We start from the raw sequence: 24,891 nt of genomic DNA on the forward strand, positions 1-24,891 counted from the left end.
TTATCACCCTTCATCGGTTAGTCTGTTTGTTTTTTAACATATTTTAAAATGTTCAAAATGCTTTTCAATGAAAATGTGTAGACAGGTAGTCCTTGAAGCAGACAAAGAGTAATTACATTTTGAGCTGGCTCTGGACCAAAGTATAGATCAAGGAAGAATTTTGATTTATCACATTATTGTATATTCAGAATAGATGAAAGGTACCCTGACATAGAATAATTACACACACAGGTCCAGAGAGTGAATTTTAGACACTCTGGGCACCCATCTAGAGTTCTTATTTTTCCCACTTAATGAAAATATTTTGAAGCACTCTAGTTCAGTAGCAGTTGTCCATAAATATACTAAAATAATCCTACATCAACAACAGGACAGGTTTTAGTACCTGTCTAAACATTGTCATGACTTTAATTAGCAACATATAGGTCCATTCAGAGTGCATACTTCATAGTTTTAACTGAACTATGTGCACGTATATCCCTGTAATCTTTCTATTTCCATGTACCTACCTAAACTGACTCTATAACAAAACCCCCACTGCAGCAGCTGGATCTAACCTTTAGACAGCAACTCTATCTGGTCTATCTGCCACTCGTTCTCTGTCTCTCTCTTTCCCTTGCCCTGTCTCTATCTCCATTATATTTCTTTTCCACCCAACTGGTCAAGGCAGATGGCTGCCCTCCAGAGTCTGGGTCCTGCCCAGAGTTTCTTCCTGAATGAGAGAGTTTTTCCCTGCTGCTGTTGCTTATGCTTGCTTTCGAGGGTTAAAGGCCTCCAACGTCACTATTTCTTGTCCCTGTGGCCTCGCTCTTCCTTCTCCACTCCTTTCATTTATGCAGATATTCTGTTTTACTTTGGCTAATCTTCATGCCTCTCCTCTCCAACACATTCAAAATGTTCCTCCATTGCAGATCACAGTGTCACTAGTGAACATCATGGTCCATGAGGATTCCAGTCTAACTTCATCTGTCAGCCTATCCATCACCACTGCAACCCTGATCAGTCCAATCTCTACCTTGAACTACTCTGTCACACCTGCAGCACACCTCACCTCTGTTCTGTTGCCCTCCTGTATAACCTATACTAGTCTAACGTGATCCAATTGAAGAAAGTTAGTCTTAGTCACCCAACATGTAGCCTTAAAAATTTACACCCAATAAATTTATGAATCTCCTTCTAGGATCCACCTACAACCTACCTCTAAAGAAATAGTCATCAAAAGACGTCAAGGTATTTTATTTCAATTTTTAAAAAAAGAGGGAAACACATACAAAAAAAAAATTAAGAAGCATCCAATCCATAGAGGAAGCGAAAACATTTTTTTCTGCATCCGTATTTTAGTTCTTGGTTAGAAAGAATAGTTTGCGCCCACGTAATTTATGCGTGATGACGTCATCCGCATGCTCGCTGCTCTCCCCTTGTTGTGGCGTTCCCTTCCTCAGCACCCGTAGCTCCGAGCTGCCGCTAGAGTTAGCAGGGAACGTCGGGGAGGACTTCATGTCGTGACAACCTGCTTGCCAGAACTTTTCCTCGTCTGGGTTGTGCCTGGAAGACGGAGAAAGGATTTAATCTGTGTTTTTCGATGCATGGGAGTGCCCTACGAACGGCGAAGGGAGAAGGTAGGACCGGGTCAGTGCCCGCCGCTGCCGCGTCCTCTGCCGTCCGTTAGTCCGTCGGTGCTTTCAGTTCAGCCCCGGCCCGACTACCGCAGTGCTACCAGCAGAAGTGAAAAAGATGGGTAGTGTCGGCCCAAATTGGGTTATAAGATACCAAACATTATGTGGATTTAATCGGCGGTGATGTTAGTGTGACTGTGTTACACTTGGGCTGTGTGAACCGATTATTTATGGCTCCATGAGCCGCCGAGTGCCAGCGGTGCTTCGGCCGCGGTGTGTCATCCATGGGTGACTTCATACCTCCGTGTGTGTGTGTGTGTGTGTGTGTGTGTGTGTGTGTGTGTGTGTGTGTGTGTGTGTGTGTGTGTGTGTGTGTAGGAGTAACATTAGGTACGCTCCGTGCAGAAATAGAGATAATACACTGTAATAAATAAATTACACATGGTCTCATGCTGATGTAAGTACAGTCAAATTAATAGCACTTTTGTTGCAGTGTGCTCATGTTTAATCCCAGGTGAAAATAGCGACTGCTATGAATAAATCTCACTTTAGTGCTACACGTCATCTTCAATTAGTTTACTGGGTGTGATACTCCGTGGAGAAAAACGATATTGCTTATCAGCTGTGTGTAAACACCAGATCACACACAGTTTGAAAAGCATAAAACGTATATCAGGTTTTCCGCATCAACACAAAAGGCTAGTCTTAGTGACATTGCCTTTAAATGTCATTCATCCAGCTGTACAGTGGATAAATGACAGTGGCTGCACATTTGTAAGTCAGATGATGGAAAAAACTTCAACATTCATGAACTTGTTAATGTTTTAAGACCTAATGATGAACAGCACTGCTGATCCAGAGAATGAAAGAAAACCTGTCTTCAGTGTTTCTAAAAGGTCACTAGAAAACAAACTTTGGTGCCTGTAAATCAGTGAATCAGGATTATCTCAATTCAGTTTCTGTAAGTCAAGTTAGATCCTAAGAGGGTAATTGCAATATGTGAACCAAGAATACAGTATTACATAAATTGAAGTCCCTCGCAATGGAGGAATGGGCTACAATTCTGGCTATGAATGTTGTCTGGCAAACCTACAGAAGGTCACAGCAGCAAAAGGGTCTCTAAAAGGTAATAGACATGCTGTTATTGGGCTATTTTGAGACTGAAACAATCGGTAAAGTAGCGGGGTTTTTTGTTGATTGATTTAGTCATTGCAACTTGTTTATTTAACATATTTTGTTGATCACTTTTTGTCATTAAAACTCTTACTCTGTGGGTTTGCTTCCTGCAGTGTCTCTGAGGCATGTTTCAACACATCAGGCACATGTACATGAGATTTCTCTGTTCTGTCAAGTCAAGTAAGGAACATTGTGGCATTGAGGGTTTTTAGTCAGGACTACAGCAGAACTGCCCAATAGTCACATATACATACATACATACATACATACACAAACAGATACATACATGCATACATATACGTACATACATACTTACTGTACAGACATATATATATATACATACATACATAATTACATAAATATGTACATGCACACACACGCGCACACACACACACATAATACATGCACTGGGTTGCAAAGGTATCACTAATGTTTTTGGCATAATTTGTAGAAAAACTAAAAACAAAACATTTTTAGAAGAGATTGCCAATGTCTGAGACATATTTAATTGTTTATTTTTTCTCTGTCAGCCGTTGTAAGTCTGATTATTTTTTAGAGGACTAGCCACAATTTTTTTGTTCAGCTAATTCCAAATTATCACATTCTTATTAAAATAAACCGCTGCAAAAACACATTGGAGTAAATGAGATTCAAGAATAGTACAGCAGGTACAAGATGACCATTGGCTTTAATGGACACGGGGCAGTTCTTCAGGCAATTCAACACATTCTCACCATCCCACAATGAGAATTTCCATTGCCCTGTCATGTATTCAGAGGAAAAACACCACTCTGCCTGCACCGCGAGTGACTTACTCAAATATAAAACAACATACAGTTGTTAAAATTAGATTATTACACAATAAATGAGAGTTGTGCATAATGTAAAAAACAAAGAATAAAGAGTAAAAATGATGGTCATTTACCTTTTAACTGCTGTCCTCGTTGTTTTTTGCCCTCTTTGGTTCATGCGCTCTTGCCACACCATGCCGAACAACAGAGTGAATTCTAGCCCTCCTTTGGGACTTCTCCAACCACCCACACAATGCCTTAAACTCCTTAAACTTCCTTTTGTTTTAATAACATGGCGATTGTAGATGCATTACAGCCATATTCTTTGGCGAGATCAACCAAACGCAACCTTTTTCATGCTTTTCTATTATGTCTTTCTTTGTTTGTATGCACAAAAAAATTATTTTCTTCGTCATTTCTTTTCTTCTTTTCTCTGTCACTTTCTTGGGGTCCATAGCGATTGAGAATACTCTAAAAGTTTATATATTTGCGTAAAACTATCAGAACACCTCATGGGTTGAGGGCCGAATGACGAGGACGCTGCATAGACACCTATCTAGCTCCACAGAGGTCCCTCTTAGCCAATGGGATTCCAGGATGCTAGGTAATAGCCAATGGCAGAGCAGCTATAAGAATGTTGCGTTCAGGAACCTTTGGAAGCTGCGAGTAGCAGCCCACTGTATTTTTACCTTTTGTAACTCGAAACTTCTTTCATAAATAGAGGCAATATTTTCCTGTTGAGTTGTTTTGTAAGTAGAAAATTTTATATGTAGAGTCATTCGTAAGTAGAGGTACCAATGTACTTGCTGTACGTTAGAAAGAGGTTCTTACATGCTAACTCTACAGCAGCAGAAAAGTTTTTCCTTTTTAATATATCCTTTCATTCATCATCTGAAAATCATGGTTTTTGAGTTTTCCCAGAAAATTAAATTTTATGGTGACTGAAAGTTAACTTCTCCATACCGTTAAGCTCAGCAGCAATAGAGGACATATTTAATTATGCATTTGTTGTCAGTCTGTTTGCGTGACACTCTTCTGTGTTGGACGTGCAATGCCTTTTTACTTTTGTTTCTGATGAAAAGTTAATCAGAAACAAAATAAGCATTGCTTTCAATCTACACAAATTACCCAAGTGAATTTCCAGGTAAACACAGTGGTGTTATTTTAAGACCCTGGTGTGTATAAAGCTGTCGTTAGCATCTTTCCTTTTTCAGTTTCTCTAGTGCAGCAGCATGCTTGATGAAACTTTGTAACTCCGCTACATCAGGATGAGATGAAGAGTCTTCAGGTCGTATCAATCTGGTATCAGCCTGCTAATTAAGCCGATGTTACGTCTAAGTTAAGCTAAGTGTAGCTTTTAATGCATAAGGAAAACAGATTATTGCATCTTGTTTCACATTAAAATAACTCAGTAACATTAATAAGTGGCCCAGAGTTAAGGTACAGTCCAACACTGCCGTTGTTCGTGTTGTGAAGTGGTGCAAGATGTAATCCAGCTAACTCCAAATGACCACTGTTTTATTTAATCTATAAAACCCTATAAAAAATCCTTGAAGATTGGGTAGAAAATTACATCTATAAAAATGTCACTGCTGGGACAACATGGCGAGGATTGGGAGATGGAGCGATGAATTCTCGCCATTCCAAAATGGTGTGTCTATCCTGTGTACCCACAGGAACGACATGCTGCCCACTCTCTTGTTGGATACATGTAACGACTCTGAGTCGTGACATATCTGCCAGCTGCCAGTGGCACCATAGTAGGCCTTCACATTGGAAAGCAATCCAAAATTATGTGAGGCATGATGGACTTAAGGCTCAGTGACCTTGCCCTGGTGTTGTTCTCACTGACTTTGTGTGTGGGGTGAGGTATTTGTATGTGACTGTATTTTCATGTGTGTGCATGCCCAGTTTCTGGAGGCTACTGATGTCACAGTTGTGAAATGAATAGTGATGATTCCCAACCTAAAGACAGTTTAAAGCGTGGGGCTGGTTGAGTGTGCATAATCGTCCTCCATAGAGTAGCAGCTCTCACTGGACCGTGGTCTGTAGGTTGCTCCTATCGGCTCTGGTGCTGGGTGGTATCCGACCGATCACACCTAGATTTAATGTCGGTACACGTAAAAGAAGAACAGTATTTTCCGCACTATAAGGCGCACCTAAAAGCCTATAATTTTGTCATAATCCTCTAGTGCACCTTACAATCCGATGGGCCTTGTATATGGATTAATATTAATATTAGTATTGGTTACAAACAAGATCGCTGAAAAAAAGGCGGCAGTCATGCTGCACTATGTCACCAGGGGCACCCTCAGACAGTATTCAGGTCGTACTACACCCCCTAACAACGGTAGTCAAGGGGCGTCGCCGAAGTGCCGACTCTCACTCCTGCTGTTTGACGGCAGAGCAGCCTGCTGAGAAGAACACCGGATTATCGGCTACGACAACGTAGCAAAACATTGGGAATTTTCGACAATTCTATTAATAAAGTTTGATCGACTGACTGATCTCAGTATTTCCCAACTACTGTGGCGCCGGAAATAACCCACTTTAAAGTTAATTGGTCTAAAAAATGTGAGTGTCAGTACTGGATTCTAGTGATGGTCAATTCTAGTAGTTTGCGGAAACACGGAGAAACTGGCATAAAGGCGATTGAAAGGCCCTCAAAGCTGAACTTCCAGCCTTTTCTGAAATTTCAAGAGCAGAGTCACTGCTAGACAACGGTACCTGGTGTGCTGCACTGATTTGCAAATGTAGTTGATAGTTCTGGCGGAGGGGCGCATTCAGGCTTGTGTATTATGTCTGCAGCGACGTGCTGTGAGATTCACAGTGAGACACCGACGTTAAAGTCAGTTCTAGGAGTAAAACAGCGTCACATTTGCCAGTAAATTAGCAGCCTGACATTAAAAACTGGTTAAAATTGTTTAGACAGCAAATAGCAACACCTCACCTCCAACTGGACTACCGATCGATTGAAACAATATTTAATAAACGAAGACGAACGTCGCTGCTTCAAAGTTCAGATCAGGAAATAATCCACCCTGTTCGAACTGAGTGGACTCGTAATGAATTCCACCAGTTTTAATGTCAGGTTTTTTAATATGCGTGTTGACTTCTTTCTAAGATGGCAACGTGATCAAGTGATCAGGTTTCCTTGATGAGGCTCAGAATCGCTTCATTGAACTAACAATAGCCTTTCACAGCTGACTAAAGGTACTCATAGTCATGAATGCTGTAGTGGACGGATAGCGCAACTACAGCCACTAGTTTTTTAAATCTATTTTAATATTTTTTATTATATGCGCCTTATAATCCGGTGCACCTTATAGTGCAGATAATACTGTAATACAACTTTAATTTTGTAAAATCATTTAAGCTCTGTATTGTTATAATCTGCAAAGCTGTTCTTAGGCCCCTGTCCACACGATGCCGGAACTTTTTGAAAATGCAACTTTTTTGTTGCGTTTACGCCTTCTGTCCACACGACAACGCAGATATCCGGAACGAAAACGCAACTTTTTGAAAACGCTGGCCTAGTTGGATTTTTTTTTTTAAACGCTGGGTCTGCGTTGTCGTGTGGACGGTGTATCCAATACTGCCCCACATGGTTTGGCATGCTTATAGCTGTCTTCGAAAACGCACTGCTGCGTTTACATGTGGACGGAGATTTTTTTGAAAACGCTGTCTGTGTGGATGCGAATCGTTTTCGATGCGTTTTTAAAAAGCTGCGTTTTCAAAAAACTCTGTCATCATGTGGACGGGGCAAAGATAGAGACAAAGATATGTTAATTACAGGTTCAAATGGCTTTCTTTGAACAAATTTGAAGTTTGTTGTTCTTTATGGAGCCATGATATTCTTTTTTTTTTTTTGTATGGATAGTTAATGTAATGGCACAGGTTTAAAAGAGAACTAAATTGAAACATTAGCTAATTTAAACTGCTTAAATGTCTGACAAGATCTGCAAGTGACAGGGTTTCATCTGAACTGACATGAAGGAAAGAAGATGGGCTCATACTGAAGTCTTATCAAAAGAGATTGTCACAATGGACTTGACCTGCTGTAAGGACTGCAATCTTTGAACACAGAATACAAAATGTCTTTTAATTGACAATTTGCATGAACAGAATTGACATAATGGTTACATCATGAATGTCAAATCTAGAGTTTTGGGTGTTTTATTGTGCTTTCAAAATTTTGTCTTTAGTTTTAATAGTAACATTTCTTCGCATTATTTTTACAGGTCAGAGTGTTTATGTCTGGATAGACCAGCAGAGCTAACCCAACATCTCTCATCAGTGGGAGATTCGTGTTCCATGCAAAGCAGCTTCATGTTTCAGATACCAGTCATGCAGACACTGTGTGCTTTGGATGACATACTTTATACTTAAGGCTTTCCTAGAAGTTCCGTTCATATTTTCGGTGGCACAATAAATGGTGAAGGTCATGAGTGATGCTGGTCTGTTGTTTGTTACTCACCCCCCCCCCCCCCAGCTGGCTGCAAACAAAGGCTTTAGGCCCATAGAAGCGTCACTGAGGAAGTTCGATATCGTGGTACTTCCATACTTGTTTGGAAAAGCTTACATTTTAAAATGCACTATAACATGATAGATTGTTGTTTTGAACAATTTTGTTGCAGAAAGTCATGTTACTGAAATAAAATGATTTTATGATAAATGTTCTTACTATACACTCCTATTGGCACTCAGATGTAAGCAGTGGTACTTGTTTTGTTTTCTAACAAAAAAGTGCTGTGTGCATAGTAAGTAGTAAGAGTTACTTCCCTCAAAGTCGTAAGAGTTACTTCCCTCAAAGTCTGTAGTTCGAGTTTCAAACCTGTTGGGTGGAATTTGTACAACCATTGGTCACATTCTCTGCGGTGCATTGTCTATCTATTGTAATGTGTTGTGTATTCATTAGTCTTTATATCCTGTAAACCAGTGATGTGTCTCACTTTTAGCCTCCCTGCAATGGCCTAGATTTGTGCTGGGGTCATTATTATTCATTTTCATGACTCATGTTCTTTCAGTTTTAGAGAGTTCTCCAGTGCCTGCTGGCCAGACCCATAAGTGATGCCTTTCAGAGCTTCATTGTAGTAAAGGGTGTACCTGTGCCTGGCTTTGCAGCAGGTAAAGGTTTGTCCGTATTCAGTGTTTTGCAGTAAAAGTTGTCACATTTTGTGATTAATGGATCCTTCGTGATATATATCAGCTTAATGAATGTGCAAAATAATGTTGGAAGACAATCAATCAATCAAGTTTTATTTATATAGCACTTAATCATGGCAGCAGACATTTCAAAGCGCTTTAACAGACAGAGAAACCCAACTGAGCCCTCCAGAGCAAGCATTAGCGACAGTGGCGGGGAAAAACTCCCTCGATGAGGAAGAAACTCCGGGCAGGACCCAGACTCTTTTGGGCGGCCATCCGCCTCGACCAGTTGGGTGGAAAAGAAATCAAAGGAAGATAAGAACAGCATCAGAGAGAGAGAGACAGAGAGAGAGAGTGACAGATAGGCCAGATAGAGACAGTATCAATATGGTTAAGGTTGCTAAAGTCAAGGCACAATTACAGCTGCGTGGATGACTGTATGGCGGCACGGAGGAAGAAAGGAAGCAGGACCCCAGCCGATGGATAGATGAGGGGTGGTACTGGTGGGCTTGGAGAAGAAGGTCCACACTACATGGAGAGATGGGGGTGATACTGGTGGGCTCGGAGGTGCAGGTCCACAGAGGAAGGTCCACGGCGGCTGGGCGGATGAGGGGTGGAACAGTAAGATGACACCAAGGAAGAGAGGCAGCAGGACCCCAGTCGATGGTTAGGTGAGGGGTGATACTGGTGGATGGGAGGTGCAGGTCCACAGCAGATGGTCCACAGCGGATGGGTGGATGAGGGGTGGAACAGTATGGTGGCGCCGAGGAAAAAGGAAGCCGGGCCCCAGCCGATAATTAGGTTAGGGGTGGTACTGGTGGGATGGGAAGAGCAGGTCCATAGCAGATGGGCGGATGAGGGGTGAACCTGAGAAAAACCTGGGAGAAAAGTTTTAAGTCTAGTCTTAAATAGTGAGAGGGTGTCTGCCCCCCAATGTTTGCATTGACTCAGTGTCAGGCAACAATCTAAAATATCAGTGTTTTCCTGTGAGGGTAAAGTGCTGTGTACTTCTTCTATGCCCTGTTGAATTCATGGCCTAGAATCCATCCTGCCTTAATGTCAAGAAGTACTTGAATTTTATCTTAATTAAGCACAGCCAAAGTCCTAGTATGTTCTTATTTTCCTGCACTTGCATTTTAGAAAAGTGATGTAATAAAGTGTTTAATCAGATGGGGAAGTTGTGCTTGTGAGTCAAGATCAAAATATTCATTAAAACCCTTCTGTCTCTACCTTTTATTGTGTATATATTTGAGGAGGCCACATAGAGATTAAACTAGAAACAAGAACAAAGCCGAGGAAAAGTGAGAGAAGCAGAAGGAAAATCAAGGTCTTTGCTGCTTTTTGCCTTTGGGTGTAGTGGCAAAGCCAGCTGTATTTACACGTGACGAGGAGGAGGACGAGTAGAAAAAGCCAAAGAGGCAAAGGAAATAGAGATGAGAAGGATAAATATCTCATCTGAGTAATCGTGTGCTTACATACTGCATGCATGGCTACTAACAGGAGCGATTTGCTCAGAAGAGTCTCCTAAGCAGCCAGTTAGACGTGGTGGGAGCATCACATTTGTTTAGAAGAACGTGTGGGGTTTTCATTCCTCCACCTAATTCGTCAATTTGAAGGTGTATTTTAGTATTTTATAAAGCAATTCATAAAAGAGGGGGAAATATAATGCTCAGGAGTATTTTAAACCCCAGGTTTATAATTTTAGCAAACAATTCAATACAAACCAACAAAAGAAACAGGGCAGAAATACAAGATAAGAAGCAGAGACCCTGCAGGAGTGGATTCAGTACCACAGGAGGAAACACCTCTAGAGGATTCATGAGAAAACGAGATGTTACTGCCAGGTTTTGAAGCTCCAGGTTTAATATTTTGGCCATTTCCATTTGGATGTTTGGGCTATAAGTGACTGTTTGGATGTGAGGCTGAAGCTGGGGAGGATTGAAAGGTGGATCTGATGAAAACTATGCACAGGTTATCATGGTAATAATAATGACAAATCAGCCCAAAAGCATATAATTTATATTATTCTAAATAAGACTAGTTTCTTCTTTGTCTGTTTTGGACTGGGGAGCTTGCTCAACCATATTTGATTTGCCCATTGGGAACAAAGTGGGGGGGCCCGCTTGAGAGGGTTCCATGCCTTGCATACACTTATCCTTGTCACCATCATGTTTCATTTGTGTTGGATTGCTTCATTTCCAGAACTGAACTCAAATACAGTACCATTCACTATGGAATATATTCTTCTTTTCTTTTCGGCTTTTCCCTTCAGGGGTCGCCACAGCAAATCAGTTGCCTCCATCTAACCCTGTCTTCAGCATCCTCTTCTCTCACACCAACTACCTTCATGTCGTCTTTCACTACATTCATAAACCTCTTTCTCTTCCTCTAGGCCTCCTGTGTGGCAATTAAAACTTAGCATCCTTCTACCAATATATTCACTATCTCTCCTCTGGACATGTCCAAACACTCTCAGTCTGGCCTCTCTGACTTTATCTCCAAAACCTCTAACATGTGCTCTGATGTACTCATTCCTAATCCTATCCATCCTGGTCACTCCCAAAGAGAACCTCAGCATCTTCATCTCTGCTACCTCCAGCTCTGCCTGCTGTCTTTTCCTCATTGCGCTGTCTCTAGACCAAACAACATCACTGGCCTCACCAGTTTTGTACACCTTTCCTTTCATTTTAGCTGAAACTCTTCTATCACACATCACACCTGACATTTTTCTCCACCCGTTCCATCCTGCCTCTACACGCTTCTTCACCTCTTTTCCACACTCTCCATTGCTCTGGACTGTTGACCCTAAGTACTCAAAATCCTCCACCTTCTTGATCTCTTCTCCCTGTAGCCTCACTCTTCCACTTGGGTACCTCTCATTCACACATGTACTCTGTCTTACTGCGGCTAACCTCCTCTCCTTTCCAGGACAAACTGCCACCTCTCTAGTTTCTCCTCCACCTCTTCCCTGCTCTCACTACAGATCACAATGTCATCTGCAAACATCATAGTCCATGGAGATTCCTGTCTAACCTCGTCTGTCAGCCTGTCCATCACCATTGCGAACAAGAAGGGGCTTAGAGCTGATCCCTGATGCAGTCCCACCTCCACCTTGAACTCCTCTGTCACACCTACAGCACACCTTACCACTGTCTCACAGTCCTCACACATGTCCTGCACCCCTCTAACACACTTCCCTGCTTCCCTGCTTACAATACCACAGTTCCTCTCTCAGCACCCTGTCATAAGCTTCCTCCAGATCTACAAAAACACAATGCAGCTCTCTCTGCCCTTCTCTGTACTTCTCTATCAACATCCTCGAAGCAAATACTTCATCTGTAGTACTCTTTTTTTGGCACAAATGCTCACTTCTGCCCTTAGTCTAGGTTCAGCTACTCTTTCACATAACTTCATTGTATGGCTCATCAGCTTTATTCCTCTGTCATTGGCAAAAATCTGCACATCTCCCTTGTTCTTAAAAATTGGCACCAGCACACTTCTCCTCCATTCCTCAGGCATCTTATCACTATCTAACATTGCATCAGCTGTGTTGTTGTGAATAAAACAAGTCCAGGTGTTATTATAGCATCTTGTTATTCTGCACACATCCACCCAACTGCACAACAGATCGATGAATGTCAGTTCGTACTCATAAAGGTATGGGTGCATCTACAACAACTTAATCTACACACCCTGCAAGTACTGAAGAGTGTCATGTATGACTTTACAGTGTCAATACAAGTTAATAGATAGTCATGAGATCTCAGGAACTCCACGCTGTGATCTGCCTTTCCACAAACATTTACTCCACTGATGGAGTGGAGTAAATGTGGATTTGCAGAAAGTGTCTTTCAGAAAGACTTTCTGCAAGTCTTTCTGAAAGGTACATGCAGAAAGAAGACTCTTTCACATGGAGATCTGATGACAACACTTGAACAAAGTCCCTTTTGCACAGTGCCTTTGTTTGTTCACACTGAACAATACAGGGCAGGAACAGCATCGCTCCAGTGTATGATTTGAACAGGCATGCTGGCATTTTGTCAGCAAAGGAAGCATGATGTTTAACAAAGTGGTATCTTGGTCCTGTGTTAAACATGCTTTATGAAGAATGTAAATAATTAAAGTGACAAAAAAAACTATTTACTTTCATTCCATTCTCTAATCAGGTGATAAGGAAGTCCAAAACCTTTGTCGGTCACCACATTTGGAAGGAATTTTCTTTTCATTTAGTTTTTGTTTTAGTTTCTTTTACCTTTTAACCTTGCAGTCACACAGTTGTGCAATTTGTTATTACTATTTACACAGAGGTGGAAGAAATAGATTCTCCATTCTGTTAAGGAAGAGTAAAACACACCCTTAAAACCCTTTGAGTCATGCTATCAGTCACTTTCTGATTTGTCTAAAAATGAAGTGATGCCAGGGACTGAGCGATGGAAACATGCTGAGCCCTTCTATTGACTGGATTTTATTTTACTTCTTGCAGACAGTGCTGGTGGTCCTGACTGTGTGGCAGGATGAGTGAAGCAGAGGGCCAGTTCTACAGCGTTCAGGTGGGAGACTCCACCTTCACTGTGCTCAAGCGCTACCAGCAGCTTCGCGCCATCGGCTCTGGGGCCCAGGGCATTGTCTGGTGAGAAGCTGGACTTTATGTAGCCTGTTACTGATTATGTCACCATCTAGAGTGTTGTTGAGGTTCTAGTGACCATGTGGACTACATACCATAATAAAATCACAGGTTTACATCCGTCCATCCAACAATCTAAACAGGGTTTTCTCAATTTGCATCAACATTCCTGACCCTGTCGCCATCCCAGGTTAGATGAGATATATGACCCCTCTAGCAAGCTGTGGGTCCACCCTAAAGACTCCTGTGAGTTGGACATGCCCAAATAACCCCAACCTCCACTGGCTTGAGGGGTGAAATTAGGTTAATAGCTGTAGTGTGGTGCTGGCCGATGTTATCAGTAACACCTGTGCTATTTCTGCTATAACCAATTGTATTATATAGTATTGTATAGTAACAGGATCGGTTGTGCACAAGACCCATCACAGCAGTATTAGACAGAATTGGTAAGTGTGTGTAGTGAGCACTTAAAGTAGAGCTAGATAAATTTATATTTACCACTATATCTGCCATCATTACCTGCCCCGATGGTCTTCTGAAGGGTAGACAGGAAAACAATCTCTTCTTGTGCCCATTTTAAAAGATGACTGAAAAAGGAAGGTCATTTTTCTTATTTGACAAAGTGCTTTGCAAGATGCATTCCTTTTTTTTCGTAGTAACCTTTCTCCCTTTCTGTTCCTTTCTTCATAAACTGTATGAACAGCTCTGCTCTAGATACAGTCCTTGGCATACCGGTGGCAGTGAAAAAGTTGTGTCGGCCCTTCCAGAATCAGACCCATGCTAAGCGGGCCTACAGGGAGCTGGTGCTGCTCAAATGTGTCAACCACAAAAATGTAAGTGTTAGGAAACAACATGAAAAGTTACGATTTGAAAACTCTGTCTAAATAGTAAATGTATTTTATGTGCCTTTTGGTCTTCTGACCAAATCTTCGTCATTTGAAGTTTGCTTTCTCTTCTGTGACCCCTTCATTTAAAATACGTGCTTTGTTTTGTCATTTCATAATGCTTGCTTTCGGCTGTAGAAGTTAAGTTACTGCTAGTGAAAATGAAAAAACAAAAGTAAGAAAGTAACAAAATAGTCAAGTGTAAAGGAATTAAAAATTACTTGTATTTGTAAGAATTTATAGACAACAGTTTGTTAGCATCTTTTTCTAGACTGCAGGCAGGAAAACTATAAGCAGAAACTGCCTGAGTGAGATCATTATCTGCAGACAACAAGTCTTTACTGCATTACAAATGGCTCACATGCAGCATTAAACAACTTGTAGTGTCAACCATGTGATGTGAGGGGAAAACAACTAACAACAAAAGTAACACAGAAAATAAAATGTCGTTATAAATCATTTCACAGCTGTGCTTGTTATGCGCCCAAAAGACACACCTTCCAGTTGTTATTGTGGTCATGATGGAGATGAAATCCCTCCTGCTCTGGGCTAATGCACTGATTCCAGCCAAGCCAAGTCGGAACATGTGTATGGAAAGGCATCATTAGTGCTCGGCTTCCAGTTGGCCAGCTTTCCACAGTGAAGTGGATGTAGATAGGGGAGTAACAGAGTGCACTAATGGCCAGTCTCTCTTCTTTCAGATTATACGTCTGATCAATGTGTTCACACCACAGAAGTCCCTGGAGGAATTTCAGGACCTGTGAGTATTAGTGGAGTAAAATGTGATTCCTGTAGGACTACATCTTTTTAGAACACTTATCATCCCTGATTTTGCTGTCAACCTCTACGACGTTACTAATGTACTCAGATACCTTTACAAATTCTCTCTTCTTTAACTGCCTCTTTTCCATTGGTGTTCTTTTGTGACATTTATTTTTCTTCTTCTCTGACCATTTGCACTATTTAGCTGATTTTCCTTCCTTCCTCACCTTTTAGGTATCTGGTGATGGAGTTGATGGATGCCAGCCTATGCCAAGTGATTCACATGGATCTGGATCATGAGAGGATGTCCTATCTACTCTACCAAATTCTCTGTGGCATCAGGCATCTGCACTCTGCTGGCATCATCCATAGGGTAACAGCACTGTGTTAAATCAGGAATAAAGAGCTGTCCACAACACACTGAAAAAAGATCTCAGAGTAACTTACTTAAAACGCAACACAGATAACAGATTTCAACTGGTTTTAACTTAGTTTACCACTTTATCATATATCAAAAATTTACTTCATGAGGCCAACGTGAAAGCAATGTTGGTTTACTTAACTGGAAGAGTGTTAGGTCCATCTTTTTGACTTTAATTTGATTTTCCCCAAATGGCACAGCAGTTTTTTTTGTGTACGTTTCTGTGATGTAATGTAAAAATTGTAATCAACTTTATTAAGCCCATAGGAAATTGTAAGTCCACTCTAGTATACACTGGTGGTTAGTCACATGCGCATAGTGGGTACATCCCATAACACACAAAGACAGGGGGCCTGTAGGCATGCAAGCGATGGGGAGGTAGAGCAGCGGGCAGCTCCTTTGTGGTGCGCCCCAAATGAGAAGCTTATAATTGGGGTGGCAGCTTGCTCAGGGGTGCCTCGGCAGTACTCAGTACTCCCACTGCCAGCTCACACTCTGAAATTTTTGTCACAGGTCTGAAGACACAGGTCTTCAACCGGCGACCCTTCCAGTCCCCAGCCCAATCCTTAGTGGACTGAACTAAGAGAAAAATAAAAACAGAGACTTTCCCCATCAAGGAATCAAACCCCAGTCTCCTGAGTGACAGGCAGGAATACTTACCACTGAACTAACACGGAGTGATGAGTAGAGTGATAAATTTTCCCTCTCCTCAGGACCTGAAGCCAAGTAACATTGTGGTCAAGTCAGATTGCACTCTCAAGATCTTGGATTTTGGCTTGGCAAGGACAGCCTGCACTAACTTCATGATGACCCCCTATGTGGTGACGAGATACTACCGGGCACCAGAGGTCATACTGGGAATGAAGTACAAAGAGAATGGTAAAAAAAGAGTGCTTTACACATGTCATGTTTATAAAGTGTTGGAATGAAGTGAAAGAAATGAATGAAGCTCCACTGCACAAACAGCTTCACACTGTTTGACATCAACTATTGTTATTGCTTGATTTAGGGAATATTACAGTATATTAGTACATCTATCTTTTGTTATAATGGTCTATACAGCACGATCAGTTTTGAGAAGAGTACCTGTTTGATACATTATATATTCATGTCTTCACAACTGAACAGGTGGTTTAGTCTGTTAATAAAAGTGTTTTAACAGCCATGTTTTAAGTCACTGGTCGCTGATCTGGTATCAGTTTGGCTGCAGCTGCTAGAAAAATCTTTAAATGCTTTGTTTGTATTCTTTGTTTCTTATTGGTCTCATTCTTTCCTGTCTGCTTACAAACCTGCTTCAATGGATCTGTCGTCTTTGATCCTCAAAAATACCAAATCCTGTATTGCTATTGCTATGTTCCATTTTATAATGGAACATACAACAATGCGGGGAAAGGGATAAGAAGCCATAGTTTGACAGTCTACAGTCTTGATTGAAATAAAATCTCTGCTAAAGAGAAAGCTGTATGTTTGTAACACTAGTCATCACATTTTATCTTTTATTTTAGCTAACATTCATCTGCCTTTTCAAATGAGTAGCTATTATGTTGACTATTAAGGACATGAAAGCTACAGATTGTTTTCGGTTAAAAGTGGAAGTAAAGGTTTTCTGTGGAAATTATCAAGACATGGCTACAGGATAATTTTGGAATTTGATACGTTTTCTTTATCCCAGTTTGAAATCTTAAGAAAACATGCTGTGAAATATTGCAGTAGATTGTAACTTAGGAAATAAGATTTTTGTTTTATTTTTCACAGTTGGCAATAATGGGCCTACATAAAACTGAGGCAGAACTACAAACAATGTCCTAATAATGTCAGGTCCCCTCAGCTAAAAGCTGGGGCCTTGGCCCAGTCAAGAGTGAAACTACCATGTTTGACCCATCTAGTCAGACCAGTCTGTAGACCAGATTGGAGAACAGAGAGCTTCTAGCTTCAGTGAAAATGAAAGAGAGGGAAAAGAAGAATGTAAGAATGCTTGTCACATACACACATTCTGAAGCAAACATTTCAGCTCGACACACAGGAGCTGATGAAGAGAACAACAGCTGTGTAAACTGATAAGTATAGCTGCAGAGGGGAGGAAAGAGGCCTGGAAGGCTGCGTCAGGATCCACAGGCAGAGAGAATGGGAATGATGAAATCACAGCTAGATGGGGGAGCCAAATGATGAGAGTTTATGCTCTATATTTCAACATGTGTTCATCTACTCTGTTTGTTTATCGGTGTTTTCTGTCTTCCCAGTGGACATCTGGTCAGTGGGCTGTATCATGGGTGAGATGGTAAAGGGTAGCGTCATCTTCCAGGGCACCGACCGTATCCTTTGCTGCTCGTTTTGTCTGGTTAAACATTCTGTTGAATCATATTGTTCAAGATTTTAATCACACCCTGATTGAAACCATTCAGGTATGACTAAAGTCATGTTTCACTATTTTCTGGTCTGAACGAACTGGATATTTATACATATCTTTCAAAATACGTTAATAAAATTTTTCTCTTTATTTTGTGCCTCATAAAATGTGTTTTTTTTTTCTGAATTGGTAACATGTACATGCCCATAATCCAGTTGAGTTTTCTTTAATCATCGTATTGTCCAGATATCGATCAGTGGAATAAGGTGATTGAGGTTCTGGGCACGCCCAGTCTGGAGTTTATGAACCGACTGATGGAGACCGTTAGAAACTATGTCATGAACAAACCACAATATCCTGGTGTCAGCTTTGCAGAGCTTTTTCCAGACTGGGCTTTTCCTTCTGATTCTGAACACGACAAACTGAAGAGTAAGAGTTTTGGTCACTAACATGAACTGAGAGATTTAAAAAAAGACTCAAAAAAGTCAACACATTTGACTCATTGTTGTTATTTATTACTGCAGGGGGATCTTGTCAGTTTTTTGAGGTTCTTTTGAAATAAAATGACATCATGAACGTTTTTAACACTTAGCTTTCTCTGTTGCCATAACAGCGGGTCAAGCACGGGACCTGCTGTCCAAAATGTTGGTCATTGATCCAGAATGTCGCATCTCAGTAGAAGAAGCCCTGAATCATCCGTACATTCACGTGTGGTACGATCCTGCAGAAGCTGACGCAGTAAGGAGTCCGTAGCAGCGGTGGCAATGCTTTTATCAGTTCCACAGCTGTGGGTCACCCTGATGACGGATGTATTTCCCTCTGTCTAACAGCCTCCTCCCCAGATTTCGGATAAGCAGCTGGAAGAGAGAGAGCACACCATCGAGCAGTGGAAAGGTAGGATGCACTGCCACCTTTGGACATCATCTGCATTGCAGCTTCATCTCCACAATGTTTTTAGTTAAAGAAACAAGAAGCTAAACATACTGTAAGTATGCTTTACATGCGTCACATCAGTCCAACAACACCATGAACACAACAATACCTGGATTACAGGTTATGTCTACGGCTGTGGAAGCTTTACTACAATTTACATTGTTGGTGAAAGACTATGTGCTTGAGTCTTTATTCTGATGTTTAATCAGGAAAAATACTTTAACTGTCCAGTGATGTGTCAATAATCCACTAGGCTGTTCCTGGTGTTTTTAAGTAAACTATGGAACAAAGACAGAAGAACAAGACACAGGTCCTAAATATCAAGAGTATGCCCCAGGACAGACAAAGTCCCTTGGTCCACCTCTTTTTATCCAATAAGGTCTCCAACATTTTCATATATCATATTTTAATCGTGTCATGCCATATATGAGGTTTTTGGGGTTTTTTTTCAAACAACCAGCTGTGGGCTGATACAGAAGCTAGTGGAGGGCCTTGAACCAATGAGTTCGGGATTTTCTACAATGTATTGGGCATTTTTGAAGGTTTTCTCTTGCCACGCATGGACTGGTGTAGTGTAAGGCCTTTAGTTCAGGGGGTTTCCTGCAACAACACTGAACATAAACAAATCTTCCAAGGAAATAATTATTTGTTCATTTGTCAACACTCATCAGGGTACGAGGCAATCTGTCGCTCCTCTGGCTATATGACATCTGTATAGACAGACTATTGTCAAATGGTTAGCATTCACCTTTCTACTAACCTGTATGATTGCCAGAGTTGTGATTCCAGTCATTTGTCCCACCTGAGGATTGGGTTGGGTGGGTGCAACAAGGAAATGGTCGTTTGTGACTTGTTGGATGAAAGAATTGTTTCCATTTTTCTAAAAAAAATATAGAAGATCCAGTCAGGTGTATTCAAGTCTATGCGTACTAAAAATACCTCCCTACACCTTGATGTGTAACCAATTTTAAAATGTTTAGGTTAACATGTGCATCTAAGATGACATTCTCAGAATGTGTTTTCTACAGAACTCATTTATGAGGAGGTGATCGATTGGGAAGAAAGGAACAAGAATGGACTGATGAAGGAAGACTGCTCAGGTATCTACAGGCACTGGTTTCATCCGTTTGCTTTAAAGACAAAAGTCCTGTATGGAGGCAGGTCATGCCTACCTGAGCCTACGCCAGCTATCATTACATATTATTTATATCTATATAACATTTACTGATTGTTGATGTGTTTTTCATTAGATGTGGTGTCCGGTTCAGCCTCCCAGTCCTCGTCAGCTAATGACATCTCGTCCATGTCCACGGAGCAAACGTTGGCCTCGGACACAGACAGCAGCAGCATCGACACGCTGACGGGCCCGCTGGATGAGAGTCAGTGAAGACGGTCCACAGTCACGAGTCCGCCTGTCTGCTCGCCTCTGTTTCCTTTCTTCGCCATCCCCATATCCTGTTTTTCTGTATCCATTTTGTCTTTTTTTTTTTTTTTTTACCTGGTGTTCCTCTGGTTCGTTTTCACCTCAATGTCTTTACGTTTGTTTGCGTGTGTGTGTGCGTGCGTGCGTGCATTGGATCATGTTGATCCTGCTCAACTTGATTGTTTTAGACTGCTACTTAGTGGTCAAGTTAAAGCTTAATCTTCCTCTTGCTCTTGGATGTTGCTCAACATGATCTAGTTTCTACGATGTACACATGCCTGTGGATCGTCTGCTTGTCAGAACTAATTGGAAGATTGTTGTTTTTCTGTATGTTTTATTTTTGTAGCAAATGTCAAGTTTAGACAGTCATCAAATTTTAAGCAGATCTGCACGGAATATCGACCACAGCTGCCAGCTGCTCTTGTGCATGTTACACCAGTATAAATAAAAGCTTATCATAAGTCGATTGCACGGACCGTATGACATCCACCTGATGATCAAACACTCATCCCAAGTTTGATCCATCGTTTAGCTAGCTCAAAGTACTGCATATTTCCTTGTGCTTTCTGCATAGTGTATTTATTTTTCTTTATCTTTTTTTTTTTTCGTAATTGGCTTGAGTGATGTGGATTTTGAGCATTTCCTCCTGACAAATAGGGGAATCTGTGGTAGCAATGTTACAGTTTTATTATGTCATGATTTCATAGTGGCTGTACATTCTTTCACTATTAATACATTGTGCTGATTTTTCTTTTTCCGTACAAAACAACATATCTGTAGAAGCGTATTTGTTGACCACCCCAGTTCGATGTAAGGTACTGACTAACAACGAGTATATCAAGATGATTTATCGTAATCCTGTAAATTTGGAAGAAGCAGACATACATTTTATTTTTGTGTTCTTGCAAAATGGTGCACACAATCAAATTGGGGTTGAAGTACTTCAAGCCTCTTGTTCAGCATTTCAACGACAAATCACTGTTTTGTCTGTTCCTTTTCTAAACCATTCCATTAGTACAGGAACACAGTGACATGTAAAGGCAGTAAAACACAAATAATTGTGTTTAACATGCATGAAGGCATAAAAGATGCCAATAAGATACTGTAGTTATTGTTATAAGGAATTCTCTTACTTACAATAGCTTGAATGGTTCTGAAAGCCTGTTTAATGCGTTTGTTCACCCGTGTGTGAGAGAGAAAGTGAGTTTATGTTATCAGAATGTAGTGTGCAGCATTCTCCATTATCTTTTTGTGTTGTCCTTTAAGACAGGTTTGCCTGACTAGAAAGGCATCGGTGGACGGAGTCCGTCAATACAAAGCAGACATGTTTTTGCAGAAATGATTGCACAGTTTAATGGACGTTCATAAAAGTGACACTACGGAGTCACAGAAGACATGAAGCCCCATGTTGTACATTATATTTTTCTTTTATAAATCATGACCCTGTTCTTTCAGTCATGTCTAAAATGGCCTCAGAAGTTCCCATAATTTTAACAGATGAGGACCGAGCTTAAGAGTTCAGTTTTTTTGTTTAAAAAAAAAACAAAAACGGAACAGCTCTTTTGTGTACGGTGTCCATCCCATGTTTTTGCTCAGTTTGTTCTTTTTATTCTCAGAGATGTTCTGTGTGATTGCAATGACAACAGTATTATCACTTGGCCAACATCTGATGCCCTTACAGTATGCTACTAAATAAATTGGACATCAGGGAACCTTCTTTTTTGACTGGTGCTATTTGGTGTATTTCTCAAATTTTAAATGATCTCAGTTTTTCCCCAAATTAAAGAAATAGCTAGTTACAAATTATAGGGCTGCATTAGATCTTAATTTCTTTCAAAAGCTCTTGACAATACATTCTGTCTTCTTGGCCTCATTGTTGAGCTCTCCGAAAGTGTCAAAGAATTGCTCCATCTCCTTCTGCAGAGTTGCATTGCGAAGTTCTGCAGCAGTCCGCTCTTTTTCAGACTCGACAATCTTAGCCTGGACAGCTTGGTACCAGTGTTGCTGCTGTGAAAGGTTCATTTTCAACCGAACAACCTCTGCCTGCAACTCTTCATTCCTCTGCTCCAGACTGGTGGAAAAGAAAGAAAGTGAGAACAAAATAGAGAAGGCTTGTCAGTAGTGTAGTTTAGATCAAATGGGTTTACGAGGTTGTCTTAAATTACATAAATTGAATTATTTATTTCCTCCTGGACTCCAGTCATCCCAAAGGATTTGTCATTTCCCTGTTGCCCTTGCCAACCAGCAGCAGTGACCTTATTACTGACTGAGACCTGCTCTATCTATTCCAGTAATAAATGGGGTATGTGTTGTGTCTGGGTCAGCAGCATGACATCTTAAATTAGCTCTCTATCCAATGCCATGAGCTGTTCCTATAGGTCAACCACACGGTCTGTGCTTCATTAACCAATAGGTAACTTTTCTTCAAAATTTTTCAGGGTTAGAGGAGAATAAAACAGGATGAGATAAATGCAGATGTTTCTACAGCTGTAAAGATTTCCACAGCTGAATAACAATGGATGAATAAAGACATTGGTAATAATTGAAACGGAAAGAGAGCGCGTCTTAGTTCTCTTATTCAAAGCCCCACAAATCCCGGGAGAATTTTTGGATGCTTAAAATCCAGTCATGCTGCGCATTGAACAGGAAATACGCTGAACTTTGAGGTTATGTATTTCCCTTCAGCGGTGTAACCATAAGAGCTGGAATTCTTTGAGTTAAGTAAGTAGTGTGAAAATCCTGGCTACTCAACATTATGATTATTTGTCTCCTACCTGCTATGTTTAATCTCTAAGTAACTTCATGATTGAGCTAGAATTAAAGACCACAAACATAATTACCTGGCTACCCGTGCCTCGTACTCGTCTCTCTGTCTGATTATTTGCTGCTGGAGGCCAGTGATGAGGCTTCGCAGGGCACTGGCAGAGGGGTCAGCCAGGGGTACAGGAGGGGGCACCCGGGGGGTCCAAGATCGCTGTTCTGCATGCTGGGCTCCAGCTGAGGGCCACTCAGTTTGGGATAGCTGAGGGACGTTCCCTACAGAAAGTTGAGGAGGAGATACAGGGAGTTTAAGATGCGGGATTGTGTCGGCCTCTCTAAATCCACTGGACCCTGAGTCCAGCTCCTCTTTGTGTGTCTTGTCTTGTTCAGGATTGTGCTCCTGCTTATAGCAACCACCATCAGCAAGAATGATCTCACATGAGGACCAGAGGCTGGTGTCTTCGTTTAGTCCCTCATCATCCATCATTCCTTCGACCTCCTCAAGGGCCCAAACTTTGTACATCTGCTCCTGCAATTGCTCCCGGAAGCTCGTTTCCATGTCGAAAACCTCCTGTCTGTCAGGGGTGACAGTTTCCCGGAGGTTATCATACAGAGATAGAACACTCCTGTGTGATGGATCAGGGCTCTGGTTCAGATGAGCTCTATCCTCGACTCCTCTGCTACCTCCTTCTGGCGCTCCCTCTCCTCCTCTTGTTCTGTTTACATTTGTATCCAACTCTGCCTCCCAGTCCAGTATTCCCAGGCATCCTCTCCAGCTGCAGTAGTTGTGATCTGGCCAGGTGCCAATCCCTCTTTCCCCACTGACCAGTGTGGGAACCTCAGCTGGGGCCAGAGCAGGCAGAGGACTTCGAGGCCCTGGGAGTCTGGTTACATCCGGGCACACAACCCTGCTCTCCATTTCCCTTTCCCTGGCCCTCCCTCGCTGGGCAAAAGGTACGCAGTTGTCGTACAGGGGGTCCGTGGAGCAGGAGCTGGCTGTGGTGGGGGTCTCAGTGGGAAGATAGTGCAGCTCCATGATCCAACCAGGCACATGGGGGGTGCTGAGAGCTTTAGATAACCACCTGCCCACTCTCCTGCCTGCTGCAGGATTTAAGTCTTGGATTTTGGATTTGATGGAGTGGCAGAGAGTCTGTGCCGGTAGCTGATGTGTCAGGGGGGGTGGGTGGCGAACAAGGTGAAGAAGCCCTCCACCCCTGTGACCGGCTCTCTGCTGTGAAGCTGCTGCTTAATGGTAGACAGGTTGCAGCATGCGGGTGTGTGTGTCTTTAAGTACGACTGACATCAGCTGTTACTTTAGCTTCTGAGGGAGGGATCTGGGTGTAATATAGTCCTGCTCATTCCTAAAGTCACACATAACTGCAACCACAGAAATAGACGTGGACATGAGCACAACGTTAGAGCTACACGCTATAAACCCCATAATCTCAGCACAGTTTGTGCATTAAAATCCAACAAGAGACATAAATCAGTAAGATCTAAATATAAAGTAAAAAAATGATTATTAGTAAACTTTTTATGGCTACTTGTTGCATAATGTTACCGACGTTTGACTTCACCTTGGACACTGATTTTCTTTCTCTGTTCAAATTCAGTCTGCCAGAATGTGTTCAGATTTAAACTGTAGACAATACTTTACATGAAGACTACCAAAGTGGACTCATCACTGAAAGCTGCACAGCACCAAACCAGTGAAATGCTGTCATCATATGCTGTAAAATAAAGAGGGTATTTATATCTAGTGTTCAGGCAGTTTGTGTCACATTCCAAGTGTTTGAGTGAAGGACCCACAGAGGGTGGACTAATTACCTGAATGAAATCATGCATACACAGAAAACCTACCTGCTGCTGTTAGTTAGTCAGCGTGACTTGGATCCACAGGGTGGAGCTATAGTCAGCGCTATATTTTAAACATGTCCCTGGCTTCAAATCAGTAAGACATTTGGAAGAACAGAAATGACGCATAAGATTCCTATAAACAGGATTTT

At 41.5% G+C, this 24,891-nt stretch overlaps 2 protein-coding genes across 4 annotated transcripts; one reads left to right on the forward strand and one right to left on the reverse strand.

The window, feature by feature from the left end:
• The first annotated feature begins 1,423 nt into the window (after nucleotides 1-1,423).
• Nucleotides 1,424-21,841, forward strand: mapk9 (mitogen-activated protein kinase 9). Of its 2 annotated transcripts, none has more exons than XM_068325134.1 (12): nucleotides 1,424-1,629; nucleotides 13,215-13,361; nucleotides 14,059-14,188; nucleotides 14,941-14,999; nucleotides 15,236-15,374; nucleotides 16,136-16,301; nucleotides 17,663-17,734; nucleotides 18,016-18,198; nucleotides 18,383-18,507; nucleotides 18,600-18,663; nucleotides 19,731-19,802; nucleotides 19,953-21,841. In XM_068325134.1, exons 2-12 carry the CDS (start codon nucleotides 13,246-13,248, stop codon nucleotides 20,087-20,089), a joined length of 1,263 nt encoding a protein of 420 aa, XP_068181235.1. In that variant the 5' UTR covers nucleotides 1,424-1,629; nucleotides 13,215-13,245; the 3' UTR covers nucleotides 20,090-21,841. The 2 variants fall into 2 exon arrangements, with proteins under 2 accessions (XP_068181235.1, XP_068181234.1); XM_068325133.1 differs by having other exon boundaries at nucleotides 1,424-1,619.
• Nucleotides 21,842-21,958: 117 nt separating this feature from the next.
• si:ch211-247j9.1 (rho GTPase-activating protein 24) lies at nucleotides 21,959-24,346 on the reverse strand. Of its 2 annotated transcripts, XM_068325136.1 has the most exons (3): nucleotides 23,324-24,346; nucleotides 22,966-23,161; nucleotides 21,959-22,196 (listed from the first exon to the last, which is right to left on the reverse strand). In XM_068325136.1, the coding sequence occupies exons 1-3, from the start codon at nucleotides 23,919-23,921 to the stop codon at nucleotides 21,959-21,961; spliced, it is 1,032 nt and encodes a 343-aa protein (XP_068181237.1). In that variant the 5' UTR covers nucleotides 23,922-24,346. The 2 variants fall into 2 exon arrangements, with proteins under 2 accessions (XP_068181237.1, XP_068181236.1); XM_068325135.1 differs by having other exon boundaries at nucleotides 22,966-24,342.
• Between the last annotated feature and the right edge of the window lie 545 nt (nucleotides 24,347-24,891).

Source organism: Antennarius striatus, chromosome 10 (assembly GCF_040054535.1).
Source record: "Antennarius striatus isolate MH-2024 chromosome 10, ASM4005453v1, whole genome shotgun sequence".
NCBI lineage: Eukaryota > Metazoa > Chordata > Actinopteri > Lophiiformes > Antennariidae > Antennarius > Antennarius striatus.